Raw genomic sequence first — 17,003 nt, forward strand, 5'->3', positions numbered from 1 at the left:
ACTGCTGTCTAGCTTGTATGCACCGTTGAAGCTGTCCGGGATTAGGAGTGAACAGCGTACTCCAGCAATCCTGGCCAGCTTCAACATAATGCTTACAAGCTTGATAGCAGAACATGTGCAGCGCTTACAAGCTCTTCTTCTGTCTAGCAACCACGGTATGTCTCCAAGACAACAAGCTTTTAAAAAAAAAATGCATGAACATTTTAACAGGCATTAAATTGCAAAACTGCTCGTCTAGACAAGCACTGTCAGACAATATCCGTCGATGAAGACTGGAATAACCCTTTAATTACAATTTGTGTGCATTTTACATTTGACAATTCACCTTTTAAAGGATATTTTCCAAAAGCACATTGATATAGCTGACAAAAATAAGCGCAAGATGGACTGGAGTAGACTTGATCACTTGGCATAAACTATACACCACATGTTGCATACTTCATTTTTACTCCTGATTTTAATAGAAATCGCACATTTTAAAAAAAAAAAAGGGGGGTAACAAAAAGAGGTGTAGTAACATGGTCAGATACTTTTGGAATTATTTATCAAAGGCAAAATGAAAAAAGCACAAATTTACATTTGTGGAGATAAGCCTATGCCAGGGTCGTCTGACAACAGGTTATTTCCCTCTCACTGTTGCCCTGGCATCTATGTATGTGGAAGAATAGCGGCCATTGGTTATCTACAGTATACAGCAACCTTTAGCTTGTACTAGAGATCAGCACAAGTCCAATCCCTACGTCAAGTGCAAAGATAGATACACAGCAATACAAAACCTTCGTATTAGTCTGGAGCAGGTCATATCTGAAAGCCGGACCTCCGACTCCCTGCTATATCGAGAAAATCCCTTTCATTCATGTTATTGAACCCATTGAGGCCTGCAGCAGTCATAAAAGGCAGGAACTGGCCAGGTGTCAGGTACGTGTCTTGGTCATTGTCAGGAGTGGCCCCCAGGCGATGAAATGTAACAAGCTTTTTCCCAAGCACCATAAACTATCAAGATTCAGCTACAAAACAGGTTTTATTAAGGCTACTTTCACACATCAGGTTTTTTCCGACAGGCAGGATCCGGCTATTTTTAGAAAAACCGGATCCGGCGTAAATTGAGGAAAACTGATGAAACTGATCAGTTTTTACACCGGATCCGTCTAGGCTCACTAGCATTGTTTATATCTGTTTCCTGGGGGCTGGCCAATTGGATCCGAGCATGCTCAGACTTAAAAAACTGGATCCGGTGGTCGCCGCAGACAAAAAACGTTACATGAGACAATTTTTCCAGACGCCAGAATCTAAATTTTAGCCGGATCCGGCGAAAACCGGAAGAAACGGAAGGCCATGCGGTGCGATCTGGCGCTAATACAATTCAATGAGAGAAAACCGGTTCCGGCGGCAGATTTTGCCGGATCCGATTTTTCTAATAGCCGCCTCTACAGGGTGCAGTGTCCGGTACGGATGACCTGCACCCCATAATCAGTGTGGGATGGTAAGAGGAATGTGGCCCAGCCCAGACAACAATTTGCACACATAGACTTACTCTTGATGGCTGCAGATTACTAAGTGCCCATTTCCTTCCCCCTGTCCTGCACGTTTTTTCTGTCTCCAGAATGGCATGGAGCTTTTCCTCCTAAGTAGACACGTTTCTAACAATTACAGATCTATTGGTGTCTAAAGTGAAGGAGGAATCAAGCCTGGGTGAGAAGGTTTTGCAGAGTGCAGGAGACCCTACGAACATCAACTGTTGGAACCGTAAGCAGATTTAAAAAATATATGCAGGTTTAATGTGAAATGTGCACCCCTGTGACATCAACCCCTTCCCTTTCCTACACAGCGGATGCAGGGTGCACGAAAGAATTACACAGTAGATCACACTTGCAGGTCCTTTGTAGCAGCTCCTGGCCCTCTTGGCAGTAAGGTTTCAAGGGATTAAGCAAAGATGCATCCAGCTGGGTACCCCTTAAAATAAAAATGATAAAAAGCAGTGGTACTGGAAGACCCCCGACCCGCACAGCTCGCAGTGATGAAACAGTCATGTGATCCCAATGGCAAATGGAAAATGGATTTAAGATAGCTCCTTTTCTCTTTGGGAACATCTACTGAGCTTCATTTCTGCCAACTGGATGTATCGGATGACGTTGGTATCTGTAGAAAGACGAGAAACAAATCAGAATTACAGAACTGATCGATCAAATCTATCATCACGTAGGTGTAGCGTCAACCAAAACACTAGAGGTGATTGTGGTCATCCAGTCTCCTACGCGATAATTCTCATTAATATCCCACAATCTACTGAACACGGCCATGGATTTATCCAAAGGGAACAAATTATTTACCCCAGAAAATATACCTTAAAGATCTGGCCAGGGACCATAGGAATAGTCAAGCACAGTTCCTGGTCGGCTTCTCCCAGTGCAGCCAGTATCTGATTCATGTTGTGGTATATATCAACTTTGCACACCTTGATCTATTGTCTTTATGTTTTGTGACACCCAAAATGGTTAACTTGTAGAATACAGGAATTACAAGGGTTAACAATAGGATGCCCCCTACCTCTCTCTGACCACTTAATAGCATTCATGACATTTGAGGGGTGCTGGGATCTAAACCATTTCTGATCCTGAGTGTAGTATACAACCAACACCTCATATGCCAATAATTACATTGAAACCAGAAGTTTACATACACTATATAAAAAGACACACATGCATGGTTTTCCTCAATATCTGACATGAAATCAGAATAAACCTTTCCCATTTTAGGTCAATTAGGATTGCCATAATTATTTATATTTGCCAAATGCCAGAATAATGAGAGAGAATGTTTTAAGGCATTTTTATTACTTTCTTACTTTTGGGCTCATCAGTGCTGCACTCTGCATCCAACCTGCAGCTTCATTCTGTCATGGCTGTGGACGGGATTTCCTTGTCTCGTCCTCTCAGGGATAATTTTGTGTGGCCTCCTTTTGGTTTGGGGAGGGCTATATTTACCCACTCCTGTCAGAGTTCCCGGTCAGTGATACATTAGTTGTCGGCTGAGTAGCTGACCCCCTGGTGTACTTGTATACTGCTTTCACTTGTTTGTCTCTTAGTGAATGACCCGGCCTTTTTTCCGTTGTGTGAACTTGTCTGCTGATTTTGCTTGTACCGTCTACTCTTGGTCCTAACCTCGGCTCCGTACTTTGACTCCCCGCCTGTCTGTCCCTTCTGCACTGCTTCGCTATCTCTGGTTTCTGACCTATTGGCTCTGACATCACCATCCCTTACGTCGCACCCGTCGGCACCGACTTATCCTCCTGGCTCGATTTCGGCTTCATCTGACTTTCCTCCGGCATCGAAGGTCCCCACCACTGCTTGCCGTTACTCGGCATCCGGACCCGCCTCCAGGCACTTCCCCCAGAGGTCACGTGCCGCAGGTCCTGTGCACCTGCTGGCACGCCTGTTACCGTTTTCCCCTCGTGCACCAGGTATCCCATGCTCCCCTAGGACACGTGCGCAACCCCCTACTGTAAATCAGCAACTGCACCCGTGATACATTCATTCTCTGTGGGGCTTATTAGTGCTGCACTCTGCATCCAACCTGCCACTCCATCCATTCTCTGTGGGGCTTACCAGTGCTGCACTCAGCATCCAAACTGCAGCTATAATCATTCTCTGTGGGGCTTACCAGTGCTGCACTCTGCGCTAAGCTTTTTCTGGCAGCCCCATCAAGAATGAATAGAGCAGCGATCGTGCATCCAACCAGCTGCTCCATCTTGTAATGGGAATAAAAAGTTCTAGATCTGCTGATCGGTGCGGCTCCCAGCAGTAGGACTCACAAGTTATTGCCTATTATATGTGAGATAACTTGTTTTCACTGGACAAACCCTTTAAATTGTTATTTGGGAATGATTCGGTGTTGGGTGGCATGAAAATTTCAGCTATGATCTACAGGTGCCTCTCACAAAAATAGAATATGAAAAAGTTAATTTGTTTCAGTTCTTCAATGCAGAAAGTGAAACTCATATAAAAGTCATTACAAACAGAGTGATCTATTTCAAGTGTTTATTCCTGTTAATGTTGATGATTATGGCTTACAGCCAATGAAAACCCAAAAGTCATTATCTCAGTAAATTAGAATACTTTATAACACCAGCTTGAAAAAACTGAAATGTATGTTCTGTAAATGCACGCAGTACGGGGCTCCTTTGGCATCAATTACTGCATCAATGTGGATTAGCATGGAGGCAATCAGCCTGTGGCACTGCTGAGGTGTTATGGTAGCCCAGGTTGCTCTGATAGCAGCCTTCAGCTCGTCTGCATTGTTGGGTCTGGTGTCTCTCATCTGCCTCTTGACAATACCCCATAGATTCTCTATGGGGTTAAGGTCAGGCAAGTTTGCTGGCCAATCAAGCACAGTGATACTGTTGCTTTTAAACCAGGTATTGGTACTTTGGCAGTGTGGATAGCATACTATCATGTACAGTGATAGGATGCAACGATTTGATATTTTCTTACACCGTCTCCTATGATTAGACTTTCCTATTCCACCATCCATAGTGACAGGGCTCCGGGTGCCTAGAGATTAACAACCCTTGTGGGACACTGACAGCGATGACATTGTGGAAAGATGTGATGCTTTAGGTGGGGGGGTTACAGATCTGCAGTACACCAGCTCTTGTCACTCATTAATCAGTTATGACTTGGATTATTGTGTATGGTTTTGATGATCCTGAACCCCTGAACTACTTGGAGGCTATATATCAAGAAGGATATCCTGCATGAGCGACTCAGGATACAATAAAGGATGCAGAGCAGTCACTTATAGACCTTACATAGCAATTATGGACTATCCTGACATCATAATAGCTTCATTGACCAGTACAGACCAAAAGATTACATAACCCCAGAGCAGACACTGAAGGGCTTGTGCCATAGCCAGGAGGCCATTGATGAGCTCGAGGCTGCTCTAGAAATCATGGAGAATAGAAAAGTCTCCACAAGAAAAGCTGCAATAACGATATTCTATTAGGGACTGACTGCCGATCTGCTGACCTGAACACCTTGATACAGTACTGTGCAAAGATCTTAAGCAGATGTGAAAAAAAAAAATGCTGCCGAGTAAAAATGCTTTAAAAATATATATATCAGTATTAATAGTTTGCATTTTGATTGATTATATTTTCATCTATGTGAATGAATGAATGAGAAATGTAATTTGATGTGACCGCTCTAAGCCTTCATAATAGCATTAAAGCATTATTTCTTCTAGATACACTTTTCGAAGGAACTCTGCAGGGATGTTGTCCCAAACATCTTGAATAACCAACCACAGATCTTCTGTGGATGTTGCTTGTGCAAATCCTTCTGGGGACAACGACACAAAACATACCACCAGTGTCATTAAAAGCTATCCACTATAAAAGAAGAACAAAGAGTCCTGGAAGTGATGATCGGGACCCCATAGAGCCCTAATTTCATAATCATCCAGTCTGTCTGGGATACCAGGAAGAGAAAAAAGGATTTCCACAAGCGACGTCCACAGAAGATCTGTGGTTACTTCTCCAAGATGTTTGGAACAAACTCTGCCGAATTCCTTCAAAAGCTGAGTGTAAGAGTATCTAGAGGAACTGATGCTTTGGTGAAGGCAGAGGTCTGTCACACCAAATATTGATATGATTTAGATTTCTCTTTTGTTTATTCACTTAATTGATAAAAACAAAATATAAGTAACACTTCTATACTTTAACGCTTTTTTACTAAGCAGCAATTTTTCTACACATGCCTAAAACTGTTGTAGAGTACTGTATATGCCTATGAGGTAGTCACGGTTGGGTCAGGAGAGCCGCATATGCTCTATTCATTGTGCTCCACCAAACACAAGTGTGTGAAAATGACTTAAAGGGAATCTGTCACCCCATTTTTGGACTATCAGCTGCGGCCACCGCCATCAGGGGCTTATCTACAGCATTCTGTAATGCTGTAGATAATCCCACGATGTAACCTGAAAGATAAGAAAAAAAGAGTTATATTATACTCACCCTGGCGTTCGGTCCGGTCCGATGGGTGTCACTGTCCGATCCGGCACCTCCCATCTTTATACGATGCTGTCCTCCTTCTTACTTCTCCCTCGGCTCCGGCACAGGCATACTTTATCTGCCCTGTTGAGGGCAGAGTAAAGTACTGCAGTGCGCAGGCGCGGGACCTCTCTGACCTTTCCTGGCACCTGCGCACTGCAGTACTTTACTCTGCCCTCAACAGGGCAGATAAAGTATGCCTGTGCCGGAGCTGAGGGAGAAGCAAGGAGGAGGACATCATCTCTAAAAGATGGGAGGTGCCGGACCGCGACACCCACCGCACCCGACTCCACCCCACGGTGAATATAATCTAACGTGTTTTTCTTATCTTTCAGGTTACATCGGGGGCTTATCTACAGCATTACAGAATGCTGTAGATAAGCCCCTGATGGCGGTGGCCGCAGCTTATAGGCCAAAAATGGGCTGACAGATTCCCTTTAAGGCTGCGGTCATGCATGTGTTAGCTGCTGCAGGACCCTCTCGCAGTTGTCAGGCTGCCCCTCACCGTACCATTGTTTCAGTGGAGTCTTTCTGTAGTGCTCCTGAATGTGTCACCTACACCTCATAATTTTGGGCTGCGGCTCGATATTTAATCATTCAGTAGATCTAAAAAAAAATGCAACCTTAGGCAGGGGTGGATTCATGTATAGTCATCTGTAGCAGGACATACATGTTTTGCAATACACTTTTTATCTGCACGTTCTTCTGCATGTGAAACCTATGAGTTGGCACGGTTTACTTGTGAAAACAGCGCAGCAAAACGCCTAATCACAAAACTATGGTAATGTGCGAGAAATGACTGTAGATCACACTCCCATTATGAGTGCACCCAACATCAAGGAGTTTTCCAGGAGATGGATGACCTGGCCTGGCCTAAGTTGGCCATAGAGATGACATTCTTCTCTATGGATCCAGCCGATTGTAGAGACCGCTGCTAATACTGGGTGTATGCCCACCACAAACTACGGGTTCTCAACAGATCTTACCAAATGTAGCTGGATCTGCCAAGAGGCTGCAGCAACATATCTCATGAATATGCTGGGGTTGAGACGGGTGGATTGAAAAATTAGGCCAGTCGCAAACGCAAATTGCAGACGTGACTGGCGCAGCAGTGTGTAGCCCCTCGTGTTCGTCCGCACTGCAAAAGGGTGATGCAGCTGTGTTTCATTGGAGTTGAAATGGACCAAAGCGCTTGATGCAGTTTTTTTTCCACATAGACCAGCAGTTCGAACGGATAGATCGACCATGTGCACTGGAACACTGGCTAGAATGAGTCTGTGGTGCATACGGACCCTAAGGGCTCGCTCAGACAAGCATATATTCAGTCCATGTGATGTCTGTGTGCACCATGTACTGCACATAGGCCCATTATAGCCAAGGTGCACCATTCTGCTCTGTTCTACTGATCAGACCCATGCATGCAATATAAGGGCAGTTCCGCCACAAAGCTGAGGAGCAGACTCGGTCTCAATTTGCGGTCGTGACTGGTCCATTTGCAGTATGGCTGTTTGCACCTGGAATAAGGATAAGCCATTAAAGGAGTTTACTGGGATCAACAAAAATATGGTTGAAGGTGGAACTTACGCAATGAAGCCTACAGCGCTACCACCCACCGGCCTTTATTTCTCACTCTGTAGCCAAACATCTGTCACCGCTGAGGCCAGTGATTGGCTGCAGACACTGGTGGGGACTGGGGAGCATCGGAGCGGTTGAGTGACTGCGATTCTGCTAAGTAAAGCTAAATATTTGTTGATCCTGAAAAATCCCTTTAATGATTGATCAAAGGAGTCTAATACAGAAGCATAGACTATATACTGTATTGTCAGAGGGAGCAGGCGGAGAAGAACGCTGCGCAACTATCTGGCTCTCATGTAACCCTTTGTGAAATGGAGGATGGAAATAGCAGAACATCCATCACAGGCTGGCGGGGAAACAGCAATTACAATGACTTGGCAGAGTTGAGCATAGGACTACAGTATAACAGGAGGCAGAACACCTCCATCATCCCAAGTAACTGTTTATAGGGAATATTGAGGTCCGAGCAGGCAGACGGAAAAACGGATGGGATACGTTACACCTTTCACCCATAGATTTGGTTTTATACCCTACAGACATAGGAGCCTGCATAATAGAAGTGGCGGAGTGCTCACATCTGACTTGTCCATTTCCGGCTGTTGTCGCCTTATCCTGGGCTCTTTACTTTCACCGGCCCCACAAAAGATAGCAAATATGGCAAGATAGCATGGGCCTAAAGGTCATGAAGTGGCTGAACTGTGTAAAATAATGGATTCCAAGCAAGTCTGGGGGAAGGGAGAATTGTGCAAGATTATCAGTATCCATTCCCCTCACTCATTTCCAAATAAAGGCCTCTTACCACCCGTCTTATCAGGAGCACCGCAGACCTCGGGAACGTGGCACTACACCATTTGAACATTTATGTTGCCTGCTCTTGTAGTTATTGTACCTGCTGGCTGCCGGCTCTTGGCTTCCTTCAAGTAGAACAGTGCTTTGTCATAGTCTCCCAGGTGGTAGAAGGCGACTCCAGATCTGTACAGGGCCTTGAAGTTCTCTCCTTCCTTCTTGAGAACCTTCAGGCAGTATTCCTTAACTCGCTCATAGTTCACCAGCTCGGCTTGCAGAAGGCACGCTGTGGGGAAACGATCATTTTGTCAGACAAAGAATGTGAAGAAGGCTGGCAAAAGCAATTTAAAAAAAAAAAAAATCATTTTATCAAAAATACTTAAACAAGAAGCAGGTTTTTACTATTTAATCTGAGAGCACCATTATGTAGAGGCAGAAAGCCTGATTCCAGGTTGTTTACAGATTGTTTCCTTGGAGACTGACCACTACTGCTACATAGCAGAACAAGTGCAGCGCTTACAAGCTCTTTTCTATCAACCTTGTAAGCACTGTAAAGAAACTGACCGGGATTACAGGAGAGCACGGTTACTTTATAATCCCAGTTATTTTCAGCGCACTGCTTACAAGCTCGGCTGCAGAGGTGGTCCGTCTCCTAAGCAACAAGCTGTAAACAACAGATAAGCATTAATATCGCAAGATTGGCTGCAAATTTTAATAGGTGGAATATTTGCGGAAAGTTATTGCGGGATAGTAAACTATCTATGAAGGTGAGAATAACATTATAATACACTACATACTACACTACATACTTCGGGGGGCTGACCGACCGATACTGACGTTTCCTACGACCAGCTGGGGAAGGAAAGGATTAATGGCACAGGACTTTTAATGAGTTTGGCACATCTTTTAGGGATGCCGTACTTGGGCTGTGCATTTTTGGGGCGGATCTGCTGCATATTACAATGGTGGAGCTGTTAATGAAATCTCGCTTGCACTCTAAAAAAAAATTGACCTGTACAGTGGATATGAAATCTCTCCACCATACTCCAGGGAACAGAGGTTATTAGCGGCTCATCCATATTCCCATGGAGGAAAGCTGTTGTCGTATACTTACGATTTCCATTAGTTGTTCTTCATTTGCTCCCATATTTATTCTTGTGAAGCTGTGGATGTACTACATATCATTCATCATATGAAATTACCATCCAGACTGGCAGCAACCAGTCATACGTGTCAGAGAAACCATGCACAGCGCTGGTACAAGAAGGGTACTTACACAAAGGATAAGAGCGAATTCACAAGGTGCAGGTTTTGTTGCAGAAGGTTGTGCAAAGATCCCATTTATATGAATGAAACCAACTTTCCGTTGCAAAAAAACTGCATCAAAATCTGCAAAGTGTGAATTCAATTTTTAAGAAAAGTCATGCACATGTGGCAGCGAAAATAAATGGAGCGGCTGCAGATCTTACATCCTCAGCAGTAGAGCAGAGAAAACTGCAGCAAGCAGCCCAGTACGTGACACAGCTGGAATCAGGGTCTCTGCCTCTGCACCATGCTGCTCTCAGGAGTAGGAAAAAGCGATGACAGATTCCCTTTAAAAACATTAGCAGCCGTCAAGTTGTATTCATTTCTATGCATGTCATGAATCTCTGCGCTACCTTGGCTGTTGCAGAACCTCTTTTTAAAGAGCAAAACATAAAACTCCCTCTTTCTTCTATAAAAAAAAAAATACATTATAATAGTGTTGAGAGGTTCAGAAATCAGAAAGGTTTTCGCTAAATCAATGTAAAGCACAATTTGGCACCAACACCTTGATAAATTACCCCCAGAGACATGATGGGGTTCTGCAGTCACCAAACTTCATCATCTCACTTATAGAAGAGACAAACCAGGACACACAACTTCGGGGTGAATTCCTGAGCCAGGTGTGGCTGCGACTCTGCGGTGAGATGCCGATGGAACATGGGGCCTCTTACCTTATTACATAGGTGCATTTTCTGCTGAAGCATTAATATCGACAGATCATGAGAACCTGCATGTATGAAAATAACTAGTGATGGGCGAACGTGCTGGGATAAGGTGTTATCTAAGCATGCTCGGGTGCTAACAGAGTGTATTCCGTGTGCTCAAACAATATGTTCCAGTCTCTTGTAGAGCAGCCGCGGGGACTCAAACACCGAAGATACTGTTAGCACCCGAGCATGCTTAGATAACACCTTATCCCAGCACGATCACCCATCACTAAAAATAACGTGTAGCAAAAGGCAACTCTGTCCAACCCTCTAAATACAATCCCTCCCGATGTCATCACTCCCCTCCTTTTCCTTTAACAAAAAGAACAAGAAATCTGCCATGTTCAACCATCTTTAAAGGGGTTGTAAAAAAAATTTTAAACTGTTTTTTTCAAAAACAGCGCTACTATTGTCTGAGGTTGTACATGGTACTGCAAACGTAGTTGTAATACATAGCATAGGTGATAACATACTGGTCCAAGCGCTGGTATCTGGCACTGACCGGTAGATTGGGATTTATTTTTCTTACCACCTTTGCAGATTGGTGGGGTAGATTGAATACCCAATCACTGGGGCAATTTATGGGGCTTCCGGGAAAAGGAGCGTAGGGTTTGGCAGCCCCACAGACAATGAATGGGGCGTAGGTTGAGCCTGCACACTGTCACGCCACTCTGATGGAGATAAAAGTTCCCTGTTCTGCTAATCAGTGCAGATCCCAGTGTTAGGACCCCCACCGATCACTGGATAACTTCTTTAAGTCCTGCATGGCTAGTGGTGGTGGTCTGCAAAGAAAAAACAAAAGAAAATCCAAACCCTCCTGTTCATCAGATCACATGAGGACAAGAAGCCATGTTCCCTACCCTAAGATCACATGAGGACAAGAAGCCATGTTCCCTACCCTAAGATCACATGAGGACAAGAAGCCATGTTCCCTACCTTAAGATCACATGAGGACAAGAAGCCATGTTCCCTACCCTAAGATCACATGAGGACAAGAAGCCATGTTCCCTACCCTAAAGGTAAGCGCTACAAAATGTATGTATGTCAGCGTCACAAACTTAGATGTGACAGTGTGGAGCAATGGTCCCCTGTGATTTCGGCACGCCCATCAGCGACCCCAATGGAGAACACGTCGTCCACAGCCTGCCTACCTGGACAAAAGCAATTTCAAAACCAACTATTATTTTGGAGGAAATACTCTGTAATCTATCTTGGGAATGGGAGGTGGAATTACACACTAGTACTAGCAGGAATCCAAGCCCGCTATTATAGGCAGCCATGACACTTTACAAGCAACCGGTGATTGCTCCCATCATCTGGAAAGATGTGCACCGACCGCGGCAAGTAACAAAGTAATGGAAGAAAATAGCACTGACCGCTACACAGCAAAGGGTCAATATGGTTGCTACAACGGGTGACAACCAATATGGCTCCGATAACACGACCGTCTCAAATATCAGGAGATTATCCCAAATCTGCTCCTTGAAACATTTTTATTCCAACCCTTTATTCATGAGCAAAAAGTAGGGACACCCCTCTTCACCTCTGAGGGTGTGCTTACGTCGGTGTTTGGAGCGGTACCGGGCACTGCTTGGGTCCATCGTGCAATGCATCCAGTACAGTGTTGGAAACAGAAGCCCCCAAATGCAAATACGAACAGGGACTAAGGGTCCAGTTATACAACTAACGGCCTGGATGTAATTCACAACTCATTGGGAGAGGGGGCGCTAAGGTTTCCTGCTGGGAGAGGGGGGAGAGAGCTGCTTCATGCATAGTGTGGATACTGAGCTGCGTTCATGGCTGCTGCATAGGACCAACATACAAACATCTTTTGCTTCAGGGCTAAATAACCTGGTAAGTGACATTTTTCTCATTTTTCTGCAGATGAGGGAGGTTGGGAGGGCTTCTAACGCCTCACAATGCTCTTTCTAAATCATTTTAATGTTTTAGGGAAATTACTGTAATGGAAGCCGATCAGCCACATGAATATTTTATAATGTAGAAGTGTTACATTAAAATATACATGAACGTTTTACACACAGTGATACCACATCAAGATTTGGTGCTGTAATGATCAAGAAAACGTAGTAGCACTTTATATGATGCACAACCATTAAAGGGAACCGGACAGCACGAGTATGCCGCCTCACTGGGGAAAAAATAGACCGCATTCTGGCTACACTAGCAGTACTCCGTGCAATGCGCTGAGAGTGCTATGGAGTAGGAACCCAGCGAATTCATGAGCTGCTGCATGTACGTGACATATGCTGCAAACTAATGCAAATCCACAGGAAAAATCGCGACACTTCTGAGCAGTGCCGATCTACTACTACCCTTCAGTCAAGCAAAATACCTTGCTAACTCAAAAATCAGAAGAAGATTGTGGCGCCCCCAGGAGTATGGTCGCCACAGTGGCATTGTCTTCCTCCAGGGAGGGTGATGTCAGGCATGGAGGCAATGAAGGGTCTCTCTGACAGTTAACCATGTCATGCAACACAGTTCCCACTCCAGGCCAGCAGAGGGAGCTCTGAACCAGAATTGGGGGAGGAGTGCTCTCTGAGGGCCAGGAAGGGAAATTAGTTAGTGTGAGGAGGGCAAAGGGTGTAGACGTGTGGAGAGAAGCTGGAGGTTGAGCGGGATATAGAGAGCTCCCTCCCAGTGATAGCGCATGATCTGGAGCCTGGTCTCTACGGTTGTATGGATACTGAAGGTCCTGCAACAGAAACCAGAGGAATAGGAAGCTGTAAATGCTGTATTCCCACCTAAGACTCGGAGGCACAACAGCAACGGGTGAGCCAAGAGAGATAGAGGGCTACAGCTGTCTGCCATACGAGGTAGTTCTAAGAGAAGATAAGAGGGAGGAACTTCAGTGTAACACAGTACTGGATGTACCTCAAGCCAGCGCTAGGAAGAAGACTACACAACCCATATGATAGAGAGATCCCTGAGTTGCTTCCAGGCTAGCCTGCTCCTGTGTCATCTGTAACCAGGACCCTGGACTGCGTTTGCCAAGTAAAGGTAAAGAAACTGCACCCTGTTGTGTCCTTGTCTCCTTCCTGCAACATCCTCAGCACTGCTACATCTGTGCCAAACACTGCACCCTCTTCCTAAACATTATGCTACACTGCCCTGGGACCAACAGCCCTACCTGTGGAGGGTTACAACATCATTGCTGCACTACACCATCTGTCCCAGAGGATCTGCTTGCAGCGTCGGCTTAACACCTCCCTTGCCGAACACCACAGGTGGCGTCACGAATCACTTATAAACTTTATTCCCAACTCAACCCCTTTTTACATGGGCGCCCAGGGCCACGGACCGGGTCACCGCTGCTGTGACAATCCCCTCTGAGAGACCGGCCCGGTACCGAGTACCCCACAGCCCTGGGAGGGCGATCCAAGATCATTTATGGATCATTTTGCAGATTTATGCACAGCAGTATTCTTTACATGTCTGCACACTGCTTTACTATGGCTTAAAGGGCATCTGTCACCAGATCAAAGTTATCCTATTTTTGCTCTTACTTTATTTCCGCTGCTCCCCTGAGTATGCCATTTTTTGTATTTTTAAAATCTTCCATACAGTTCTAGAGATACAAGCCTTTTTGTTTAGCACCTATCTTTACAAGGGGGTGTGGCTCACAGGATACTCTGGGGGCGTGTCATTAGGCTGCATTATTACCCAGTGAGCAATGCTTCCTTGGCAAAAAATTATCACCAAATAAAAGGCCTATATCTTTAGAATCGTTTGGCGGATTTTTACAATGCAAAAACTGGAATATTTAGGGGTGCAGCAGGAATAATATAAGAGCAAAAATTGGCCACATTTGGCACGGCGACAGGTCATGTTTAAAGACCTTGACGTTATTCCAAAATCCAAATTTCTACAAAGTATTCCCGTGATATTATTTAGAATCCATTGAACACCAGATCTGAGTTATTCTCCCCTAAATGCGCCGCTTCAAGAGGAGAATCTCTCTGATTCTTTGTGCTGTACCATATTACAAACAGCGGTATTCACAGCGCCTACAGCACCGCAGCACAGATCTGCAGGGATTCCTTGTAATATGCGACACTGAGGACTACATACATTTTGTATCTTCAGTAATTGTAATTTTTAACGCTACATTATATATATTTTATAATAGTACATTTAGGTCAGTCATTGATCTATATGGTTACGGAGAGCAGCTTACATATCCGATTACTTAAACAAAAGCAATGCCCACAACTGCAATGAAATGATCGCAACTTTGATCTGCACGTTCGGTGATTTCCTATAAATCCTGGCACAGTACTGCAGCGGGTAACGAACATCAGTGGAGTTCAATGAGCTTTTAAGTCAGATGCAGCTTTGCAAATTCAATCTGGAATTTAAAGAGCATAATAGGATAAATGGCATTACCTTAAAGATTGGACACCGCCGGTGGATCGTGACCATTTTATCCTATTTGCTGCGGCAGTGAAATAGGCAATAGAAGGAACGGTGAGCTGTTAGAGCCTATTCATTGTTGTGCAAGCTCTCCAAGGTCCTAATAAACCTGATTTTATAAGACATATTTTGGACAACAGGCAATCTTGGTCTTGACCACCAGTGGGAGAGGACAACATTAAGAAACATTCGATTGTCTGACATCTACTGATCAGGTTAGAGAACCTTCAAGAAGAAAATGTACAACTGAGATGAAATTCCTGTTCCACAAAAACTGAAGAAAGAAGTTGGAAGCATGAAACTTCCCCCCAAATATCTGATCCCATCCAGTTAGATTGGTTTGTTCCCAAACATCTGAAGGGGGTGACAAGTTTGACCACTTAGGATGCCATGTTTGCCAAAGACAGCGACAGACCAACAATCTGGAATGTCAGAACACGAACTATGCAGAACACAGTGCGGGCTACTGAATAAGAAACAATTTGACACACAAAGAATAAAATGGTTGTAATTAAGTATTTGGGAGATAAGTACTCTCAGGGGTTGCTAATGGATTTGGTTTAAGGCTAACACAATGAGCAGAGCCCAATAAATCGCAAGTTTTTCACACACCATTATATTCCATAGGGAAATCCCAGTACAGTACCCCTGAAGTGATCACAGTTAGCCAAAATTGAAATCTAGTCAAACTAAAGACACCGTTGTGGTGCCAAGCAGGAAATTCAATCAGTCAAAGCAACGGTCAACAATGACAGACATGCAGAAGTCAGAGTGGGCTGTAGACAAGACGGTCAAATATAAATTTGGGTCAGTAACCAAAGAATCAAATTAAAAACCTTAGCTCAGTAACAGAACCAAATGGACGTTGTTGTTCCACCTCATTGAAGTGGAGGAACATTCCTTGTAAAGCCCCCTACACATTACTGTAGAGCAATTAGCACCACTGGATCCTTGAACAAGTGGAATAGGGTCGCAGTGTGATGTAGAAGAACTACAGTTAGGTCCATATATATTTGGACAGAGACAACATTTTTCTAATTTTGGTTCTAGACATTACCACAATGAATTTTAAACAAAACAATTCAGATGCAGTTGAAGCTCAGACTTTCAGCTTTCATTTGAGGGTATCCACATTAAAATTGGATGAAGGGTTTAGGAGTTTCAACTTAACATGTGCCACCCTGTTTTTAAAGGGACCAAAAGTCATTGGACAGATTAAATAATTGTAAATAAAATGTTCATTTCTAGTACTTGGTTGAAAACCCTTTGTTGGCAATGACTGCCTGAAGTCTTGAACTCATGGACATCACCAGACGCTGTGTTTCCTCCTTTTTGATGCTCTGCCAGGCCTTCACTGCGGTGGTTTTCAGTTGCTGTTTGTTTGTGGGCCTTTCTGTCTGAAGTTTATTCTTTAACAAGTGAATTGCATGCTCAATTGGGTTGAGATCAGGTGACTGACTTGGCCATTCAAGAATATTCCACTTCTTTGCTTTAATAAACTCCTGGGTTGCTTTGGCTTTATGTTTTGGGTCATTGTCCATCTGTAGTATGAAACGACGACCAATCAGTTTGGCTGCATTTGGCTGGATCTGAGCACACAGTATGGCTCTGAATACCTCAGAATTCATTTGGCTGCTTCTGTCCTGTGTCACATCAATAAACACTAGTGACCCAGTGCCACTGGCAGCCATGCATGCCCAAGCCATCACACTGCCTCTGCCATGTTTTACAGATGATGTGGTATGCTTTGGATCATGAGCTGTACCACGCCTTCGCCATACCTTTCTCTTTCCATCATTCTGGTAGAGGTTGATCTTGGTTTCATCTGTCCAAAGAATGTTCTTCTAGAACTGTGCTGGCTTTTTTAGATGTTTTTAGCAAAGTCCAGTCTAGCCTTTTTATTCTTGATGCATATGAGTGGCTTGCACCGTGCAGCGAACCCTCTGTATTTACTTTCATGCAGTCTTGTCTTTATGGTAGATTTGGATATTGATACGCCTACCTCCTGGAGAGTGTTGTTCGCTTGGTTGGCTGTTGTGAATGGGTTGCTCTTCACCATGGAGATTATTCTGCGATCATCCACCACTATTGTCTTCGGTGGGCGCCCAGGTTTTTTGCATTGATGAGTTCACCAGTGTTTTCTTTCTTTC

The 17,003-nt window shown here is 44.3% G+C and overlaps 1 protein-coding gene across 1 annotated transcript in view; it reads right to left on the bottom strand.

Annotated features, from left to right (window-relative positions):
* Positions 1 to 262: 262 nt before the first annotated feature.
* Positions 263 to 17,003, bottom strand: part of TTC9 (tetratricopeptide repeat domain 9) — a 29,493-nt gene continuing 12,752 nt past the window's right edge. The window contains exons 2-3 of the mRNA XM_073554142.1: positions 8,514 to 8,696; positions 263 to 2,139 (exon numbers count right to left, since the gene is read on the bottom strand). Coding sequence (XP_073410243.1) covers positions 2,060 to 2,139; positions 8,514 to 8,696 — 263 coding nt within the window. The 3' untranslated portion in view covers positions 263 to 2,059. The remainder of the gene's footprint in view (positions 2,140 to 8,513; positions 8,697 to 17,003) is intronic.

The sequence above is a fragment of the Dendrobates tinctorius genome, unplaced genomic scaffold (genome assembly GCF_039654945.1).
Source record: "Dendrobates tinctorius isolate UK_male_01 unplaced genomic scaffold, ASM3965494v1 ptg000208l, whole genome shotgun sequence".
Taxonomy (NCBI): domain Eukaryota; kingdom Metazoa; phylum Chordata; class Amphibia; order Anura; family Dendrobatidae; genus Dendrobates; species Dendrobates tinctorius.